The sequence below is a fragment of the Rousettus aegyptiacus genome, unplaced genomic scaffold (genome assembly GCF_014176215.1).
Source record: "Rousettus aegyptiacus isolate mRouAeg1 unplaced genomic scaffold, mRouAeg1.p scaffold_m13_p_10, whole genome shotgun sequence".
Lineage (NCBI taxonomy): Eukaryota > Metazoa > Chordata > Mammalia > Chiroptera > Pteropodidae > Rousettus > Rousettus aegyptiacus.
The window spans coordinates 36,556,264-36,575,834 of record NW_023416285.1 but is presented as its reverse complement, the minus strand read 5'-3'; the positions used below and the strand labels follow the sequence as shown (position 1 = coordinate 36,575,834).

Sequence of the window (19,571 nt, the reverse complement as noted above, 5' to 3'; positions counted from 1 at the left end):
AAATTTGAGTCTGAATTTGCAAAAACATTTCCCGAAACTATGTAAATATTCATGAATTGTATTGAAATTTTACTACCTCAATAACCATTAGTTGAAAAAAATCGGGAGCATGCCTACAATTTCTAGCAGAACTAGAAATTCTCCAAAATTGGAGAATGAAAAAATCATGTAGGTAATGATGATGATGACAACAATAGTAAATAAATTCCCACAATTTGTCAGACATTCTCTTGTATTCTTTACGTGTGATATAAGAGTCAAAATAATCTTCTGGTGTAGTTACTATTATTTTATAATAATACCATTTAACAGATGTCAATATTGGGGGATAGAGAAATTAAATGACTTAGCCAGGTTTATACAGCTAGTAGATTTCTTTGCCATCGATCAAATCCAGGAAGTCTGATCCCAAAATCCATGCAATTGACTGCTAAATCATTTGTAAAAAGAGCATAGACATACCAAATTCAACATATCATTTATTAATAAAACTGGATAACAAAAGAGAAACTGACTTATTAGGAAATAATTATAGAGGATCAGCTTTGTTGATTATAACTTATAAAAATGAAATAGATTTAATATTGAAAGTAATGAGTAAGCAGTGGTTTTATCGAATGCCTGTTTTGAACTTAGTGTCACGCAATGGGCTAAAAGACACACATGCAATAGGAGTTATAGCACACAGCATGATACCTGCTGTAAAAGACTAAAAGTTGAGTTAGATGTTATAGAAAATGAGATAGACATGCTCCTCGACTTATGATAAGGTTATGTCTTGATAAACCCATTGTAAATTGAATATACTGTTAGTCGAAAATGAATTTAATATACCTAACATACCATCCGTCAAAGCTTATCCTAGCCTACCTTAAAAATGCTCAGAGCACTATATCCAAAAACCACTGGCAGCCCAGTACCCTGTGAAATACCGGTCGTTTACCCTTGTGATCATGGGACTGGTTGGGAGCTGCGCTCACCGCCGCTCCTCAGCATCACGGAGAGTATTATACCATGTATCACTAGCCCAGGGGGAAAAAATCAAAATTCAAAATTCGAAGTACAGTTTCAACTGAATTCACCATTATGAAGTTGAAAAATTGTTAAGTCAAGCCATCATTAGTCAGGGACTGTTTGTATATTTAAGTATATCATAGAGGTGGTACTTAAAGCAATTTACAAACTAAGATAAGTTGTCCAAATAAATGTAAATATCAGGCCAAAATTCAAAGTTAAAAATACTATGGTATAGAAGTGACTCAAAATATGATATTTATTTGTAAAATCCTAAATAATGTGAAGGCTGGTAAACTAAACTGACAAAAGAATGGTAAACAAAAAAGAGAGAAGTATGACCTATATTGCCATCTGTTGGGGAAATGAACATCTGTCGTGTTGAATGAGAGACGAAGCTTGGAAATTCCCAATGTATCTCAACAGCCAACACTGCTGTTTAAGAGCAAAACCAGATTTCAAGCCTAATTTAGCTTTCTTTCTTTTTTTTTTTATTTATAAAAGATATTTAAAGAAAGAGGGAAAATAAACCTCTAATAAGTTAGAAACTATGGCTTTTTGGAATCCCATATTTAATTTTAGATCAAATTCAAATGGTGTACTGGAGAAAGAGTATTGTCAAAACTTGTCTCTAGAGTAGATTTTATACTCTCCAGAAGCATCTTGTTTTCTGACTCATGGGTCCATGCATGTCAGAAGGGATAGTGGCAAAAGTCCTAGCCTAGAATTTAGTCTCAGCTCTAACGTGGTGTCAGTTTGTGTAATCATTTGACACTTTGTGTCTAAATTTTCTCATCTGTAAAGTGTGTGAAATTGGATTAAGTGATTCTCAAAGTTACTTTTCATTGCTCTCCTATTTAAGCTTCGTACTTATTAAAAAATAGCCTTTTAATAATTGAATGTTTGAAATAATTATAAATTGAAATAGTGTTCTGTTTCTAGAATTTTCTTTTATGCATTACTATTATTACTATTTTACTTCAGAAATCTTATGTCAGTATCTTTTCTTTCCTTTAGGGTGGAGTTAGTGGGTTGACTGGAGAGCTGGAATTTGGAGAAAATGGAGGCAATCCCAATGTCCATTTTGAAATTCTTGGAACTAACTATGGAGAAGAGCTTGGCCGAGGTGTTCGCAAAGTAAGACCCGAAATATTGATAAATATGTTTTTTTCTAAAGTAACCGTGGTTTGGTTTGATTGTCTTCATACTATATGATCACAATATACATTAAAGTGTCTATTGTAATTTGAAGGAGACAGAAAGAGGACAATTAGGTATTTAAATAACCTTAAGTACTTACTAGAAGTACTAATCAATATATTCTGTGTATGCCTTAGAATAATTTAAAGAAAGAAAGGTAGTCTGATGGTTACCTAGGGAACTAGCATAATCTTTCATTCATTATAATAATAATTTTTATAAAGTAGTGAATTTAATATTTATATAATGCAGAGCTGCTTTGGTTTTTAACTTGAAATATGCACAAAATCAGAACAAGAGCTTAAAAACTTAATGTAATAAGAGGGAAAGTTTACCATAAAATGTGACATTACAGTGTTTCAACTGCTATGCGTGTTATGCATAAGTAGAAAATGGTTTTTGCAGGAAATGAGCTCTTGTTATATACTACAGATTGCATGTAAGAAGAAGCGGAGTGCAATAAAGGATGTTTCAGGAAATACTGCGACAGTAACTTTCTCAAGGAGAAATATAAAACCCCCCGGAGAAATGGCTTTCCTATAGTTTGAATTTGCCATTTTCATATATTTTTGGCAGGTAAAAACCTAAGGTAATTGAATGTACATACAGAGTTCATAACTATATATTTCTAACTATATAAAGTTGCTGCATCAAGAGTAAGAAGTTCTTCAGTAGGTGTTTCTTCCCAGTGTTGAGGTGTAGGATGCAGAGAAACAGACAACACAAAGTTAGGAGTTACTTTAATCAACAGTACAAACTACTCAGTAAACTTACGACAGAGGAGTTAAAACTATCTTAATGTCTTTTTAATTATTGTTTTATAATGAAGCATAGCAAAAACATGGAAAACTTCAGAAAACTCAAAGATAGTTTAGTGAATTATTTTGAAGGCAATAGCCACTACCACGATCAAGAAATAGAACATAGCAAGCATTCTGAACACCCCCATAGACTTCTCCCTGATTATATATCCCTGACTTTCCTTCTGAGAAGTACAGCTATCAAGTCTGAATTTTACGATAGTCATCTCTTTTCAGTTTTAAATATAACTTTATCACCTGTATGTGCACTCAAATAATATAATCAAGTTTTACCAATATTTTATGTCGTCTCAATATAGCATATATTCTCTTTTTTTTTTTGCTTCTTTGTTCAATATTCTGTGTGTATTATTCGTTCTTGTTACATGTAGTAGTAATTTATTTATTTATTTGGCTGTTTTGTCTTCTATTATATTAATTGTACAATCTATTGTGGTCTGTTTCCATTTTTAGAATATAAACAAAGCTGTTATGAATATTCTTAGACATATATCTAGAACATATACTTTTATTTTTGTGCATATATCTGTATGTTTTGTATACAGGAGTAGAATTACTGCAATATAAGAAAAGATACCTTGAACTTTACTAGGTAACCTTAAAGCTATTTTCATACCATGAGCAGGGCAGTGAGTTCTTATTGCCCTATGTTTTCATCAAATCTTGTATTTTGTCAGACGTAAATTTTTATTAAGTTATTGGTTATATAGTGATATACCATAATGGTTTAAGTTTTCATGTCCCTTTTTATAAAAGGGTCTAGTGTCTTTTACTATGTTGTTCTGCTGTCTTCAGATTTATTTTTGAGTTAATTTACCATTTGAGTCTTTTGGGTATTTTCTATTGAGTTGTCTTTTGTTTTTATAATTGATTCTAGGAGTTATGTATATATTTCAAATATTAGTATTTTTTATTTAATTACATTGTAAATAGTGTCCTTTTTGTATATTTTATTTTCATGTTATTCATAGTACTTTTAAATCTAGTAGAACTTTGAACTTTCTTCCTTATGATTATTGGTATTTAGTCTTATTCAAGAAATCATTTCTTACTCCCAGAGTCATAAAGATATTATATTCGATTATGCTCCAAAGGCTTTATAATTCTACCTGTTAACTGAAGCATTTTGCCTACCTGGAAAAAAGTTTTTTTTTAATACAAGGGGGGAAAGAGAATACAATTTTAATCTTCAATATAGTATCTTGCTTATTTGTTTTTAGTGAGATTTAATTTTAATGCAATAAAATGCACAAATTTTAAGTCTACAAAGGCTTTTGGTAATTGTATTCCCCAATGCGACTACAACTCAGATCAAGTTATAACATATTTCCATCAACCAGAAAGTCTCAAGGCAAACTCTGGGTGACTTTTGAAAAAGGCAAGACAGAGTAGGAAATAGTAAACTGAACTAAGAGCAAGAGACCTCAATTTTGGTTCTGTTTTTGTTTTGTTTTGTTGTTTTGTTTATTTTAAAATTCCTGTTGGATATTGATACCAGGGTTATGTTGACCTCATAAAATACAGTGCAAATGTTTTCTTTTTTTATTCTCTATGAGTTATATAAAATTGAAAGAATTTCTTCTTTGAATGTTTTGTAGATCACCCTATTGAAGCAGCTTAGCCTAGAATTTTCTTTGTGGTGATTTTTAAAAAATAAAATATTGATCTTATTTGATTATGATAAATAAAAAATAAAAGTCCAATTTTCTAATTCTTGTCAACTCAAGAAGTTTTATTTTATGATCTTTAAAGGTTTTTTCTATATGTATTGGCATAAAATTGCTAATAATATCTTATTGTTTTAAATATCCAAAATATTTTGAGATCTAAACTTATTTTCATTTCTGAATAGTTTTCTTGGTAAAGAACACTTTTAAATTATTTTTATAAAGGTTTCTAATAATGCTTTCTTTCTTAATAAATATCTTGTCTGCTCTTAATGGAACTAAAACGACTTCCTTTCTGTTACTATTTGGATGGATGGTATTTCTTTTTACTGTCTTTTACTTGAAGCTTTTCTATATCCTTTTGTTCACACACATAATTCTTATAAAGGTATGTAATTGATTATTTGATGCCAACTTGATTACCTATGTGAAATGCATTTATTAATACATTTGTCTACCACCTTATACATTCTACTGTTTTGTACATGCTATTTGCATTGCCTATTCTAAGTTCCTTTTCTCTCCTTTTTGGCTTCTTTTATTTTTTTACTATTGTCTTCTCTCTTCTACTAATTTACAAGTTATATATTCTGTTTCTATTTATTTAATAATTCCTCTAGAATTTATAGCATGCATACTTAATTTATCCATCTAAAGATAATCAGTATCTTTACTTTCCTAGCAGATAATATACTTAGAACATTTTAAATCCATTTACTAAGTGTATCACCTCTCAAATTATAGGTTATTATTTTCATGTTTTTAATGTTATCTTTTAATTAAAAAAAATAGTACCACTACTGTTTTGTGCAATACATATTTATTTATATCTACCCACATATTTTCTACTTTCCTTACTTCTTTTACTTCCTAAATTTGTATCTAGAATTGCTTTTCTTCTGCCTGAACTAGAGCTTTTAAATTTTCCTTGTTGATAGTTTTCTTGTGGCCAGATTTCAGTTTTTGTTTATTTGAACATCTTTATTTCATCTTATTTCTTTAAATATGTTTTCCTTAGGCATAAAATTTTTAATTACTAGTTTCATTTTTTTTTTTTGCACATTGACTATATCGATGCACTATATCAATTCGGCTTCAGTGTTGGAATTGAGAACTTGGCTGTCCAACTGTCCATTTTTTCACCAGCCATCTATACTTTTTTCTCAGACTGATTTTTAAGATTTGTCTTTGTTTTTATATTCCTGCATTTTCAGTAGAGTATCTAAGTGTGTATTTTACTCAAATGTGCATAGATATAGCAGGTTTATGATGGCAAAAACGTTGGTTAGTCAAAATGGGACTTATGCTGACTAAGCAAGTAATGCGAGGCTAAATTCCTGAGTCTGGCAGTCTCCAGGGTATCAAAGATTACTATTAATTCATGGAGAATTTCAAAACTGTTGGGGAAAATTAGTCTTGGGCCCAATTCTCTACTTTCAGTTTTATTTATTTAGTAATAAGAAATTAGCTACCTTTATCTAGAATTCAATGGAAATAAAATAATTAACAACATAGAGTCATAAAATAAATTTACTGTAAATGTAATTGGATATTCAGAAAATAAAAATATTCATGACTTTATGACAGAAAGCAATGTGTTTCTTTGGTATTTTTGTTAATTACTTGCTGGGTGGTATTAGAAACCATTTTTTGACTTCATAATTATAAAATCAGGGTTAGTATATAACATTCCCATTTTGAAAATAAAGACTTCTGTACACATGAAGGTATACATGCAGAAATTATTTTATTTGCAGATAGTACCTATAGCAATACAAACAAAAGTTTTTGTGTATTAGTCAATTCCTTATAAAATTCTCCTGTCTTTTCTTTTTGCTCTCAATGATTATGCCCAAGTTTATGTATAATCATTTTGCACTGTTTCTTCTTTCTTCCAATATATTTTGTGTAAACTATCCCATATAATATTATTATTAATTTTCCTGAAGCCTTATGATTCTAATACTTCCTTATTTTACAAAAACACTTATTTCTATTAACAATTAGATATGTATTCACAAGGATGATAATCACAGTCTTCGTATAGTAGTAGAAGCTAAGAAAAAAAAGTTTCAAGACTTAGAAGAGGATCAGCCATATGGCAGAAAAGCAGTATTAGTGGAAACTAAAGAGAGTCTATTGAATTTAAAAATTCAAGTTTCATTAGTGAGGAGAGGCAATATAGTAAATCAGCCTGTTTAAATTCTTGCGTTATTTAAAAACAAATTTGTTACATGTTACTAAGCTCATAGGTAAATACAACCTAAATGAATTAGTAATGTGATACATTCAAAACTGCCTGGTGTATCAAAAGATATTGTAATTAATTGTCATTTATAAGAGAAATCTCAGTTGAGGGGTAATGCCTTATGTTTAAATAGAAACAGGTTGAAAAGTAAAAAGGAGGGTGATATGTAGAAGTAAGGGTAAATACCATATTATCCTGTTTGGCTATGAGAGTGGCTATTAAATAACTTCTTAAAATTGAGGGGGAGAACTTTTAGAATGCGAAAGACCTGAGTATATTTGATGCTCACAGACTGAGCCAGTAGAGAGGAATAGAAAAAAGATAAAGAAATGTGATCATTTAGAGGTCCAAGAGAAAGAAGACTGGATCTGGAGTTAATGGGGTAATTAATCATAGGCACTGGAGAACATAATTTTCCAGTGATGGGGAGCGGAATAAAGAAAGAATGGTGTAAAGGCAAGGAAGTCTTTTTGTATAGTGTCAAGAAATTGTTAAATATATTATCTTTTCTTGGAGATATGGGAATGAGATTATCTGCAAAGAGGGAATGTGTAGCAGAAAACATTAGAGATTATGAGGTTGGAGGTTAAAGACATTGAATAAGTTTTGAAATAGCTGCTGTGGTAAACAGGAGAGAGCTAATTGGGGAACATGGGAGAATTGCCAGGTAAGGCTGTTGACTCATGTGAGGTTAGAAATCAAATATTCATTGTAGTACTAATCTACATGGTTGATTACCTTTGTCCGGCAGCATTCAGCAGATAAAATAAATTTGTATTAATGTAGGGTTAGGATTTCATCAGGTTGTTTTAATTTAGTTTTGTTATTTTTAATAGCTGCAAAGTGAGGCAGTGAGGGTAAGAATATTGACAAGAGAATGGCTGAAATGACAAAGCGTGAAATCTAACTTGGACATGTATGGTAATCGAAACAGGTAGAGTCTCAACAACAAGGAGAAAGTAAGGCTCAAGAGAATCAAGCCCTTAGTAAATCAAAAGTGCCTGTATATTAAGTGAGAGACCTTTCGAGTCAGAAAGTTGTGTTTGAGATGAGAGACATATAAATTCATGATTCAAATGGTAAATAAGGTCCAAACAGTCAAAAATCAGATTGTGAGAATATCAGAATTGGACCTCATTTAGCCTTTTAAGGTCAGTGTAGTTCCAAGATCAAAGTAGTTGCTTCGCTCTGCTCTGAATTCAAATTCCTCAATGTGTTACCTATGCCATTCAGTTAACAATGAAGCATACACTTCAAATTATGTCTGCTCTATTCTTATGTTTAATTGAAGACCTCCTGTATTTGTTTATGCTTCTATATTCATATATATATATATTCTATATATGCAGTAGATTGAAACACTGCAGTGCACTAACATTATATAGATGGTTGTGTAAAAGAGACAGTAAATATTTACTTTATAACGCATTTTGCATTGTTAATATTCAAAATTTTTTATTCTTGTTTTAAAAATTTGTAAGCATTCTTAATTTTTAAATATTTTTTGTTTTATAACTCAGATGTTTTTCTCTCACACTGAAATTTTAATTAATTACTGGGTTTACAAAACTCTAAATCTAGCTCTCAAGTAACTTTAAGAATACTACGGATTAGTTTATGGATTGCCAGCTCCATTTATAAAGGGGAAAGTTCCTTCATTTGGGCATTAACACACAGATAATGTCTTCAAGGATATTTCTCAAGGAAAAGCATTAACATGCAAATAATTACAGCATTTACTATGTATATCCAAAGTTAAGGTTCTACTCCCAGTATCTCCATGTCTCAAAAAGAGCGAATGGCTGTCCAATCGATGAACTGTCAAGTCGTCAGTGTTTATACTGCTGCCAATGGCTAAGTGTATACAATGCCTGCAGCCTTATCACCTCTAGCAGGGATACTGTCAGCTTTCATAAATTAAGTGGGGTTGTGTCTGCTTAGGATTTGACTGTGAGATTGACCAAGTCCCAAATTTTGGACTAGTCCCGGCTCTCTTGGCGTTGTATGAGAGGAGGTTTCATTTATCTGAGTTTGGCAAGAATGAGAAAAGGATTATTTCATTTTAATTGATGCTGATCAAAATAAGAGCTTTCTTACTTTGATATTGTTTACATGTTCTTTTACTTTGAAGTAAGGTGGTGTTTCATTCAGATTCTGTGTTCAAGGTGTTAGACACTGTGTATCTGTGAAGATAAATTTAGGTGAACCTCAAAGGCAAATTTCAAAATTATCAAGGTTTTCTATATCTTTAAATTTTCTCCAAAAATATGGTTGTTTGTGCTTCTGCTCATCACAGTACAAAATTATCAAGAAGAAAAATAATTTAATAGAATCTTATCCAATCATCTAAAACTATAAAAGATACAAAAACTTAGTATTAAATTAAATATTTAATTGAAAGGATCAAATTTTATTTTTTCTTAGAAGAGGAAATTTACACATTTGGGTTTTTTTTGTTGCTTTTTTTTTTTTTTTTTTTTTTTTTTTTTTTTGCTTATGGGTCTAAAGTGTTTTCTTTCTTTGGTTTTGCCAATGCCACTCACTTATTATTGTAAAGATAGAGTTCTAGCATTAAAATTTAATACTCTAAACATAATGTCTTCTAACTTTATCACAATCAGGAAAATAAGGCTAGGAAAAATTGATTAAAACTAGTTTCACAGCACATCTTAATTGCATAGTAATGCTTAGTATCTTCATAAAATTATTTTCTCATGTAAGCTAATGAAATAAAATGGTGCAGCAGAGATATTCTAGCTCCTAGGTATAATTGTTTTTTGGATAGGTTTAGAATTTTTACTCAAGTTCTCCAACATTAAATTTACAAATATAAAATCTATAAACTTTGCATTGGGAAAATTTAATGTACTGTTTTTGCAAAAGGTATTATATAGATTATCATTTGTCAATTTTTTATGAACTGAAATATTTTACTGCCTTGTAATTAGAAAGAGGAAATAACAGCCTTGCTTCAAATGGCCAATGATTAAATATTTTACTGATATTCTTCAATGTTGTACTTCTGTTTTGATTCTGTGATATCTAAAATAGCATTTGCTTTTCATTTTACCCTTCTTTATGTTTCCTTATGATACTTTTTGCAAATTGAAATAGTGTGCATACCTATAATTATAAATAAAATCCTCATATATTAAATTTATTTGTCTGTCTTCCCCATTGCAGTGTAACTCCATGAGACAAGAATTTTTGTTCCTTGCTATGTACTCCAATATATGGCATATAGTAGATGCTCATTAAATATTTATTGAATGAACTGATGAAAACATTTGCATACTGACATAAGGATCTGTAATATTCTCCACATATACAAATGTAGCAGCCATGTTTTATTTTCTTTATTCAACTGAGAAAATAATAAGTATATGTACATAAATTAATTGTTGATCTGACACTTTAGAAAGTGAACATATGATCACACCCTTTTTATCATTATATCATCATGCCTAGCAGAGTTGGCCACTTGGTCACCAAAAGTTCAATCAATTATTTCAGTGGTCATTAAATAAGATTATGTATAATTTCTTTGCAAAGATTCATAGATGATAGGGAAATATTAGATTGATTATTCCAAGAAAATAGTTAGATTGATTATTCTAAGAAAAGTGGAAGTGCAAGCTCATTAGGAATTATTGGTATTTGTAGTCCAAGATTATTTTCGAACAACAAGGCTACATTTAATATGTTGTAATGGGGGAAAAGTGTATAGCCTTCACTGTCAGACACATCTGGGTTGAAATTCTGACTGTCACTTACTGCCCGTGTGATTTTAGGTCCACTAAATCCAGTGAGTCTCAATTTCTTTATCTGAAAAATGTGAATAATAATAATACCTATCTACAAAGATTGTTTCAAGATTTAAGTGAAATTATGTTTGTAAGTTACATAATGAAGGATGATTAAAATAATGCTGATTTACAAATGGATAGTAATCTATGTCAACATTTTGCTAACACAAGAAATGCAAAGTCTAGTTGCTCTTCTCACAAGAAATTGCTGTATAAGATGGAGAAAGTAATTTCATTTAAGGTGTGATTGGCAGAGCATTATACATGACAATCTCAGTAGTAACATGCAACATTAACCTTTTTGTTTTGTTTAATGTCTTTTCTGACAGTAAAATTCTACAGGTCTCTTAATCAAGATTTGAGAGCATTTACAGTTTGATGAGAAACTAATAGCAGAGGATCTAGTCATCAACATAGCCTGTATTAACCCAATCTTTGTAATTAAACCCATTATTAGAAAAGCTTCCATTTTTATATACTGTCATAGTTTCAACAATAAATTTTTATGTTGGAAGGTTTATATAATGAAGAACATCTAGAAAATGCTGTGAATTGACAATATGTTGTGAAAACAACACTTTATTCTTCTACTCTCCTTTATATATAATATACAATTAAAATAAATTTAGCTCCATCGATTTTTATTTCGGTCATCAAAAAAATACTTTGTACCACAAAGTCATGTAACACTGAATCTAGTACTTTATAAAATATCCAATATGCTAGACTCTCAAAATTATTGACCCTGATAGGTAGGAGAACTCTGCCCTTTTGAAAAATACATCACATGGACTGCATTGTTTCTTCTTCAAAGGGAGTTCATCTACTATTACTATGTAGAAAATAAAATGATAGCCATATTCAGTGATGTTTAAAGTCACTGAGGTTTCTGTAAGAGCTAGCTGTTGCTTGGATTGAGGTGACCTCTGAGGGAGTCCTGCTTCAGGCAGGCAGTATTCACTGCCTCTTAAAGAGAATAGCAAGTATCTCTTCTGGTGGTTGAAATGACGCCGACTTATACAGCTTGGGGAAAAGATGCCTGATAGACTACAATTCCAGTTAGGTTTTGGCAAAAATGGAATCAACAACTTTTCTGAAAGGACTATAAAATCCAGATTGTTTAGTCGATATGGATTATTTTACCATTTTTTGATGAAAGGGCTTATTGTGAGGAAAGTAGCTGCTATTGGCACACAGACTCTTAGGAAATGCTTACAGACACGTATGTACTCATAAAGAGACCCAGAGAGTCTATGATCCATCTCTAGTCTACAAGCTGAGGATTGACTGGGTTAGGTAAGGTAAGGTTCAGTTTCTTTTCTAATCTACTTGACATTATCCACATTGGGACACACTGGAATCTGCCTCACCCTACCCCTGACAAATACACACACCACCACCACCAAAAAACTTCAGTCAAGCTCAAATTCACTTACACAGTATGGAGGTACTTACCATCCACATAACAACCTCATTTGTTGTTTCAGCCACAAACTGGTAATTAATGTTTAGGGCCCACTACCAGAGTAATAATCATTAAGGCAATCTAAATACATAGAATACATAGAATTGAGATACATTTGCTCATGTATGTACTTCTTTGGCAAGGTCTCATTGTTGTGATTGAACTTTAAATAGCAGATAAAGGTTTATTTCAAAGAGTTTGCATGAATGGGCAAATAGCGGCAAGCGTGGGTCACACAGTAAGTCATTTGTCCATGAATGTTGGAAATTCACAACAGACTGATTTGTTATAAAGTGATATTCATGATATGGTAGGTTCAGTTGAACCATAATTCGAGGGACTTGTCATTGGACTTCATATAATCTTCTTACTGTCACTTTTGACTTTCTCTGTAGTCTGTTAAAATATTTGATCACATGATAGATGGTTATGGGGATGGGGAGCATGGTATGGGGAATGCAGTTAGCATTAATATGTTGGCCAGGTGGAGGGTCAGGGGATGGAGGGAGCAAATGAGGGGATTGTCTTATGAACTATATAGATGTCTGACTCATGTACTGTATACTTGAAACTAATTAAAATAAATAAATAAAGTTAGGAAAAAAATACATATGATTACATATCTCTCTTATTCTCCCAGGCTTGTCTTGATGCCTTCAGGAAATTATACATTTTCCTTCAATGGGAACTGGGTTTTATACATTGCAATGATTATAAAAAACTTAAATAGTCTGGGCACATAATCTCACTAAATTTGCTAATAGAACTTTCACAACTCATTCGTTTGGGGGCCCTTCATTTATACTAATGAACATTATGTTCATATCAGTGATGAATCATTTAAATTGCAATCATGACTTTTGAGACTGCTAGTTGCATTGCCTCCTTCCTGTCTATTTTCCCCAAGTAATTTTATTTTCTTTTGTGACCAGGACACCTGACACACTAAAGCCTTTCAGACACTATTAAGACTTTAGTCCCAATTAAGCTGTTCCATTTCCCAATGACTGAAAACTGAAGGGATTGGTATTTGTTCATTTGTTTTGAATAGAAACTATGTTATTAAGAAACCTTTTTTGAGACTTTGGGAGAGTTTGAATGTGTAAACTATTGCCCCTTTTCTCTCCTTTTAATTTAGACACTGCTTCCTCCAAGCTTTCCTTCTTGACAAAAAGGTGATATGTTGCAATGAAAACAAGTAACACAATTTGTTTCATTTCCATGGAACAGAAGCAATTGTTTGTATGCTAAATGCAATGTATTGACTGTGCTAAAGAAAGAAATTTTCTGTTTGGCAACTGATCTTCATCCCCTAACAGCGGGGAGACTACTAGCATATGGTTGTGACAACATGTTTCTCTTTATACTCTTAGTTTTCAGGGCAGGATATTCAAATGTGCAGTATTTTTACAGAAACTTTAAACCAAACCAACTATTCATGTAAACATGTCCATATTTATCTGATTGCAAATATTTCTGAAAGTTTAGATTTGTTCCCTTTAATTATGTCTTTCTTTGAAAATGTGCACAACTCTATGATCTTGCACACAATAAAAATTTATTTCTGACTGTGAAAAATGAAAAAAAAAAGTATTTTCTCCAAATTAGTTCTATATTTAAATGTTTTATATTTAAAATTTTTTTTGTAGCTCTTTTGATTGGGAATCTTAAGACTGGAGATTATAGGCTATTGATACTGTTAGTTTCTCCTTTATATTTTCCATATTTCTGCAAAATGAATATAATACTATTATAATCAGAAAAAAAAGTAAGGTTAGTTCGAAAAGTTAATTTTTAAAAATGTTCCTTTTATCTAGAGGAAATTATATCTGAAAGTTTATTAGAAGTACATAGATAATTTAGACTTTGAGAATAAAAGTGTTTTTTTTATTACAATTTGAAATAGAGTCTGCTCTCTAGATGAAGCATTCTATGATTCTAAAATTTCAATACCATCTTGCATTCATAAAACATTCTGAAGTGCTATTTTTTTAAATAGCAAAACAATTCTTGTTATTTATTTCCAGATACTATCTATGACACTAAAATACAAAATTACTTGAAGCAGGACTATACCATGTTGAATTAATTTGTAACCTTATTTGTTAAACATTTCAATTTGATTAAAATAAAAATAATTTTACACTATGGTAATTTTACATATGATAATAAACCTCAAAATTCTTACCATAACTAATATTACTTTTAATGTATGGACTATATTTTCAGAATATTTCTTTTGGTGAAGGTTTGAAGGGAAGAACTCTGAAAAAGAACCTCTGAGAATTATATATTTATTTGTTTTAACTTTAAAAAGTTCCTGTAAAATTTAGGTTACTTAGATTTTATGAATCAATAATTAATGTAAAATAATTTATAGTTAACTTCATATAATCAATGAGGTCTTATTAAAATATAAATATTTGCTTTGTTTCTTTTATATCCTGAGATTAATTAGTAGTCATGCTGAATCTCAATTGTTTACTAATCATTAAAAAAGTATACAAATGAAGAAGTAATAAAGAAAGATTTTTTAAAACTAACAAATATAACCTATATTTTGTTCTTACTGTGGTCTGCAGTTTCTATAGACACTTAAATAATAAAATATATAATCTCAAGTTTTGTCATACTTGAAAGAATCCTCATGGACAGTTTTTCAAAATGTTGCTTAAATATTTTTATTAGAAAATAAATCCTTATTATTTAGATGCATATTATTATTATTATCATTAATTGTATGTTCATACAACTTAGATGTTACTGATATTTCCTTACCTCCATTTCTGATTGAGACTACAAATACTATTTTGAGGCACTATTTTTTTTTCCCTTCAAATTTTCAGCATTTCCAACAGGGCCTTAAATGTCTTTCTAGTCAATTCTCTGTGAATTTAATAACAAATCTGTTGAAGTTATGTAGAAAACTAAGTTTGTATAGAGTTCTTTCCAATATGGACAATAAATGTTTGGAAATAGATGTGTGCTTTTAGTAATTAGAAGCACTTTTATTAATCACAATAATTCAGGTTCAATAAGGGGCTTTTACATTATGGACAGTGAACTTTGATTTTAAAATATTATGTAAATACATTTTATCAGTGTTATTAAATTCCATAATAACAGTAAAATAGCATTTCTGGATTTTTTTAAATAATCAACAGTGAGAAGTGAAACTCACTAAAAAAAGTCCAAAATATCTTATATTAATATAGGTTATGCCTTGAAATGTTTAATTAATAAAATGAATGCATCTAGCTGAATGTCATCACTCTGAGAAAGTCACTTGATGCTCATAAGGAGAAAAGTACTTATCTACTGAAAATGTTTTCAAGCTGTTCTAAAGCAGAAGTGAAGGAAAGTTTTATTACCCTGGAGTACCTGAATAAAAGTGGTTTTCATGGGTTTAAATGGAAATGTATTGAAACGCTTTGCTTGAGAATTTTTTTTTGATTCATTCAAGTGTGATATGAATCTATATCCCAAACTGAGATGAGAAATCTTTCAGTCCCAGACTCACGCTTTTCAGAATGTCTGATTGTAGCCATTTGGAGCAATAATACAATTTGAATAAGTGTACTTTCATTAAATAGGAGACAATGTCTTTTAGGATTGTGAAAAAAAAAGTCATATTTCTGTCTCCATATAGAAAGGGTTATATTAATGGATATTTTTCCCTTCCAAAGAAAATTAGAAACTGGAAAATTATTCTTGGGACAAACAAAATAATTACAATTCAGGAACTGTGTTCTCATCCCATGTGATTTTTATTTGTTGAGAATTGTATATTCATTTTTATTTCATCTTCCCCTTACTTTGATTCTAGCGTCCTCAACTTTTTGCAAACAAAACATTTCTGGCTCCTAGATGTTATTTCTTTTCTAGCTGTTCTATTGTGTTAGGTAATTAATTATACAATAGATTCTTCTATGTACTTTGATTCTTATAATCTTGTTAACTGCATCTACATTAAAAATAGGTGCATGAATATTTTATTCATTCTTAAAAATACCCAATTTTTTCAAGTAGGTGCATTGTTTTTTTGTTGTTGTTTCATCTCAAACATTTCTATGAGAGATCATAAAATTAGAAAAATATTAGCGTCATTTGATGAAAGATCTCTCTTATACATGGAGTACCTGAAGTTCGTGAGTTAAATGACTTCCTTCTTTAGTTTATCAGAAAAACCAAGTTTAGATTTCTAGTTCAATGTTTTTCCCACTGCGTTATAAATCCTTCCTTCCACAATTCAAAAACATTACCTGTTAGAGACAAGCAGTAAAGGTGAGGTCTCTTCTTTTTTTTTTTTCCTGTTATGGTAAGCATGGAACCAATCTCTAAATATTTATAGTTATTTCATTGTTTATTAAATTCCGAGAGAAAAAAATTGTTTAAAAGCTCACTAATAAAAATTTCTCACATTTTCCTGTAAAATTATATCAATTCTCTTGCTTTTCTCTTGAAAATCCTGATAGTTAAGATATGAAAATGTTTTCAACTATACTCTATCCTAATCTTTTAATTTTCTTCTACAATATTTTATGTAATATTTAATTTTCAGCCTTGTTCTTTTTGTTTACTCTCCAAATTTTACTTATGATAGTAGAGGTAATGATTTTATTTCTTTAAAGTTTTCCTTTTCTCCTTTTGAAGGACAGTCACATTTACCTCACTATGAACTTGACATTCAATTTTATCTTATTGATCTTAACAGAAACATATGTTGATTAAAATAAATGGTTACACATGCAGGTAAGCTGAAATTTCTGATAAAATATTTCCATAAATCAATTTTAGTTAGATATTTATAATCTTAAGTAGAATTTTTCAGTCAGCATGTATTTTTTGTTTTTGTTCTTGTTTGGTTTTTGTCACAATGTAGTCAGATAAAAATATATTAGAGCTATTATGTCAATTTTTCAAGACAAGATTTGAGTGAATCATGACATAGAAGGGTAACCCTATATTGAAGTACAAAAATCGTAGGTCTCTATAAGATCCTGTAATATCAGTAATATCAGTAACCCTATATTGAAGTACAAAAATCGTAGGTCTCTATAAGATCCTGTAATATCAGTAATATCAGTAACCCTATATTGAAGTACAAAAATCGTAGGTCTCTATAAGATCCTGTAATATCAGTAAACAGTGTATACTATAGCTTTGTAACAGACATACATACAAATAATTTTGGTGCTGCTTTGGATCTTGTACTTAAATAGATATAGATATAGAAACTTAAACTGATTCAGATATTAGAAGATTGTGCCATGCTTACATGTTTACCATATAACTTTATAAAAGCAACTAATTTGAAAATAATTTGCTCATTGGGATGGGGGAAAATGAATGTGAGACAAAAATGTAGCAGTAGTAGCAGGTCTTCAAGTAATTTTAAAAATTAACATTAAACTCAATAATAAGTAGAAAAAATAAAGTTTATTCTGGATGATTTGAAACAAAGAAAATGACAATATGTAGCACCTAGCTTTCTAATCTGATTTACCTGATTTACTTAATATCAACAATGGAAATTACCTTCAAATATGAGATATTAATAAACTAACAAAAGTTTAGATTATCTTACACCCTAACTTCATTGTAATAATTTAGAGGTCATTAAAGGAAATAAATTATGAAGCCTCATTATATTTTAATGAGCAGCGCTGTCACATTGTGTTTAAGGATAGTATACAGTAAGAAATGAAAACCAAAAATTTAATTTGTCCAGTGATCATAATTTTTTAAAATGTTATAAGAAATAGTTTAATAATTTTTATTGTTGAATACTAATTTTACAAATATTAAAATTGTTTCCATAGGTAAAAGGAATTTAAACATATGAGGAATAAACTGAGAATATATTTCTTATTTTTATCTTTAGTTAAGGATTCTGTTAATATTAATCACTTACAAAAAAGAAGTGTTATAAAGTATTTTAAAACATATCATAATTTTAATGTTAAAGCCTGTCTTTAATTTTGATAGCATTTTATGAATTACCTTTCCTGCATTATGTAATAAAATTATACTTTTCAAAATCTTTTTTTTTTAATTTTGATATTCAATAATATTTTATACTACTTTCAGGTATACAGTAATAGTGTTAGACATTTATATAATTTATGAAGAAATTTCTCCAATAAGTATAGTACCCACCTGACACCACACGTAGTTATTTCAGTATTATTGACTATATTCTCTATGCTATACTTTACATCCTTATGACTGTTTTCTAGCCACCAATCTACTTCTTAATCCTTGCACCTTTTTCACTCAGCCTCTCAGCCCCCTTCCATCTGGCGACTATCAGTTTCTTGTCTGTATCTATGAGTCTGTTTCTGTTTCATTTGCTTATTTGTTTTGCTCTTTAGATCCCACATACAAGTGAAATAATATGGTATTTATCTTTTTCTATCATCACTCACTCCACTCAGCATAATACCCTCTAGGTCCACCCGTGTTGTTGCAAATGTTAAGATTTCATTGTTTTTTATGGCTGAGTAATTTTTTTTTAATATATTTTTTGAATGATAATATGGTGTGCAAATACCCTTATATGGTAATGTTTATTCATTATTTCCCTGTTTCGCAGTGTTTTCTTATGTTAGCAAGGCAGAGGAACAAAATATAATCTTACTCATTGTTTATTACTGGGGAAAAAGTATTGAAAATATAAAAATATTTTAATTTTATCGAATTATAAACTATATATACAAAATCATAGTAATACTATTGTTAGTTGCAGACCAAACTTTTTTAAAAAATATGGTTCTCAAGGAAGCATGTAATTCTGGATTAAGAAGATAAAATTTCGTTGTGTTTGTTGAAGTCTCTACTATTAATGAAAGGACAGCTAATGGGTCTCAACTAACAAATAGAAATTACACAGAGGTAAAGGCCAAAATTGTCACTTGCATTAAGAGAAAAATGTCAATGATAAAAATTGGCAAAAGATATTTCATATAAGAAATTTAGGTGAATATGAACTAAAGATTTTAGTTGACCACAAGGTCAAATGAAACAATAATACTGAGTCTGCCAAAAAGCTAATGAAATTTCCTAAAGTCATTAAGAAAACTATGTTGCAAGAGAAACTCATGAATTAAAGATCTTTAATATGAAAAATAACACATCAATACTATTTTCATGTATTTAATAATAGCCATGTGTAAAAATAAATGGTGGTTTTACTATATTTTAGGGTCATGTGTAAAATCAATGACTCAAAGTTTTAGGGAGACAAATATGGCTTTATGCATGGGTCCTTAATGGTAAGATTTGAAAAGCAGTAGAATGATACTTATATTCACCCAAAATATCTTTAATTATCCAATAAGATGCCAGATA

General features: G+C 30.0%; 1 protein-coding gene across 3 annotated transcripts in view; it reads left to right on the top strand.

Moving 5' to 3' along the window:
- Positions 1-19,571, top strand: part of GRID2 (glutamate ionotropic receptor delta type subunit 2) — a 1,244,053-nt gene that overhangs the window by 757,090 nt on the left and 467,392 nt on the right. For all 3 annotated transcript variants that reach the window (XM_036227700.1, XM_036227697.1, XM_036227699.1), the window contains exon 8: positions 2,032-2,151. In XM_036227700.1, the coding sequence (XP_036083593.1) occupies positions 2,032-2,151 (120 nt within the window). The remainder of the gene's footprint in view (positions 1-2,031; positions 2,152-19,571) is intronic.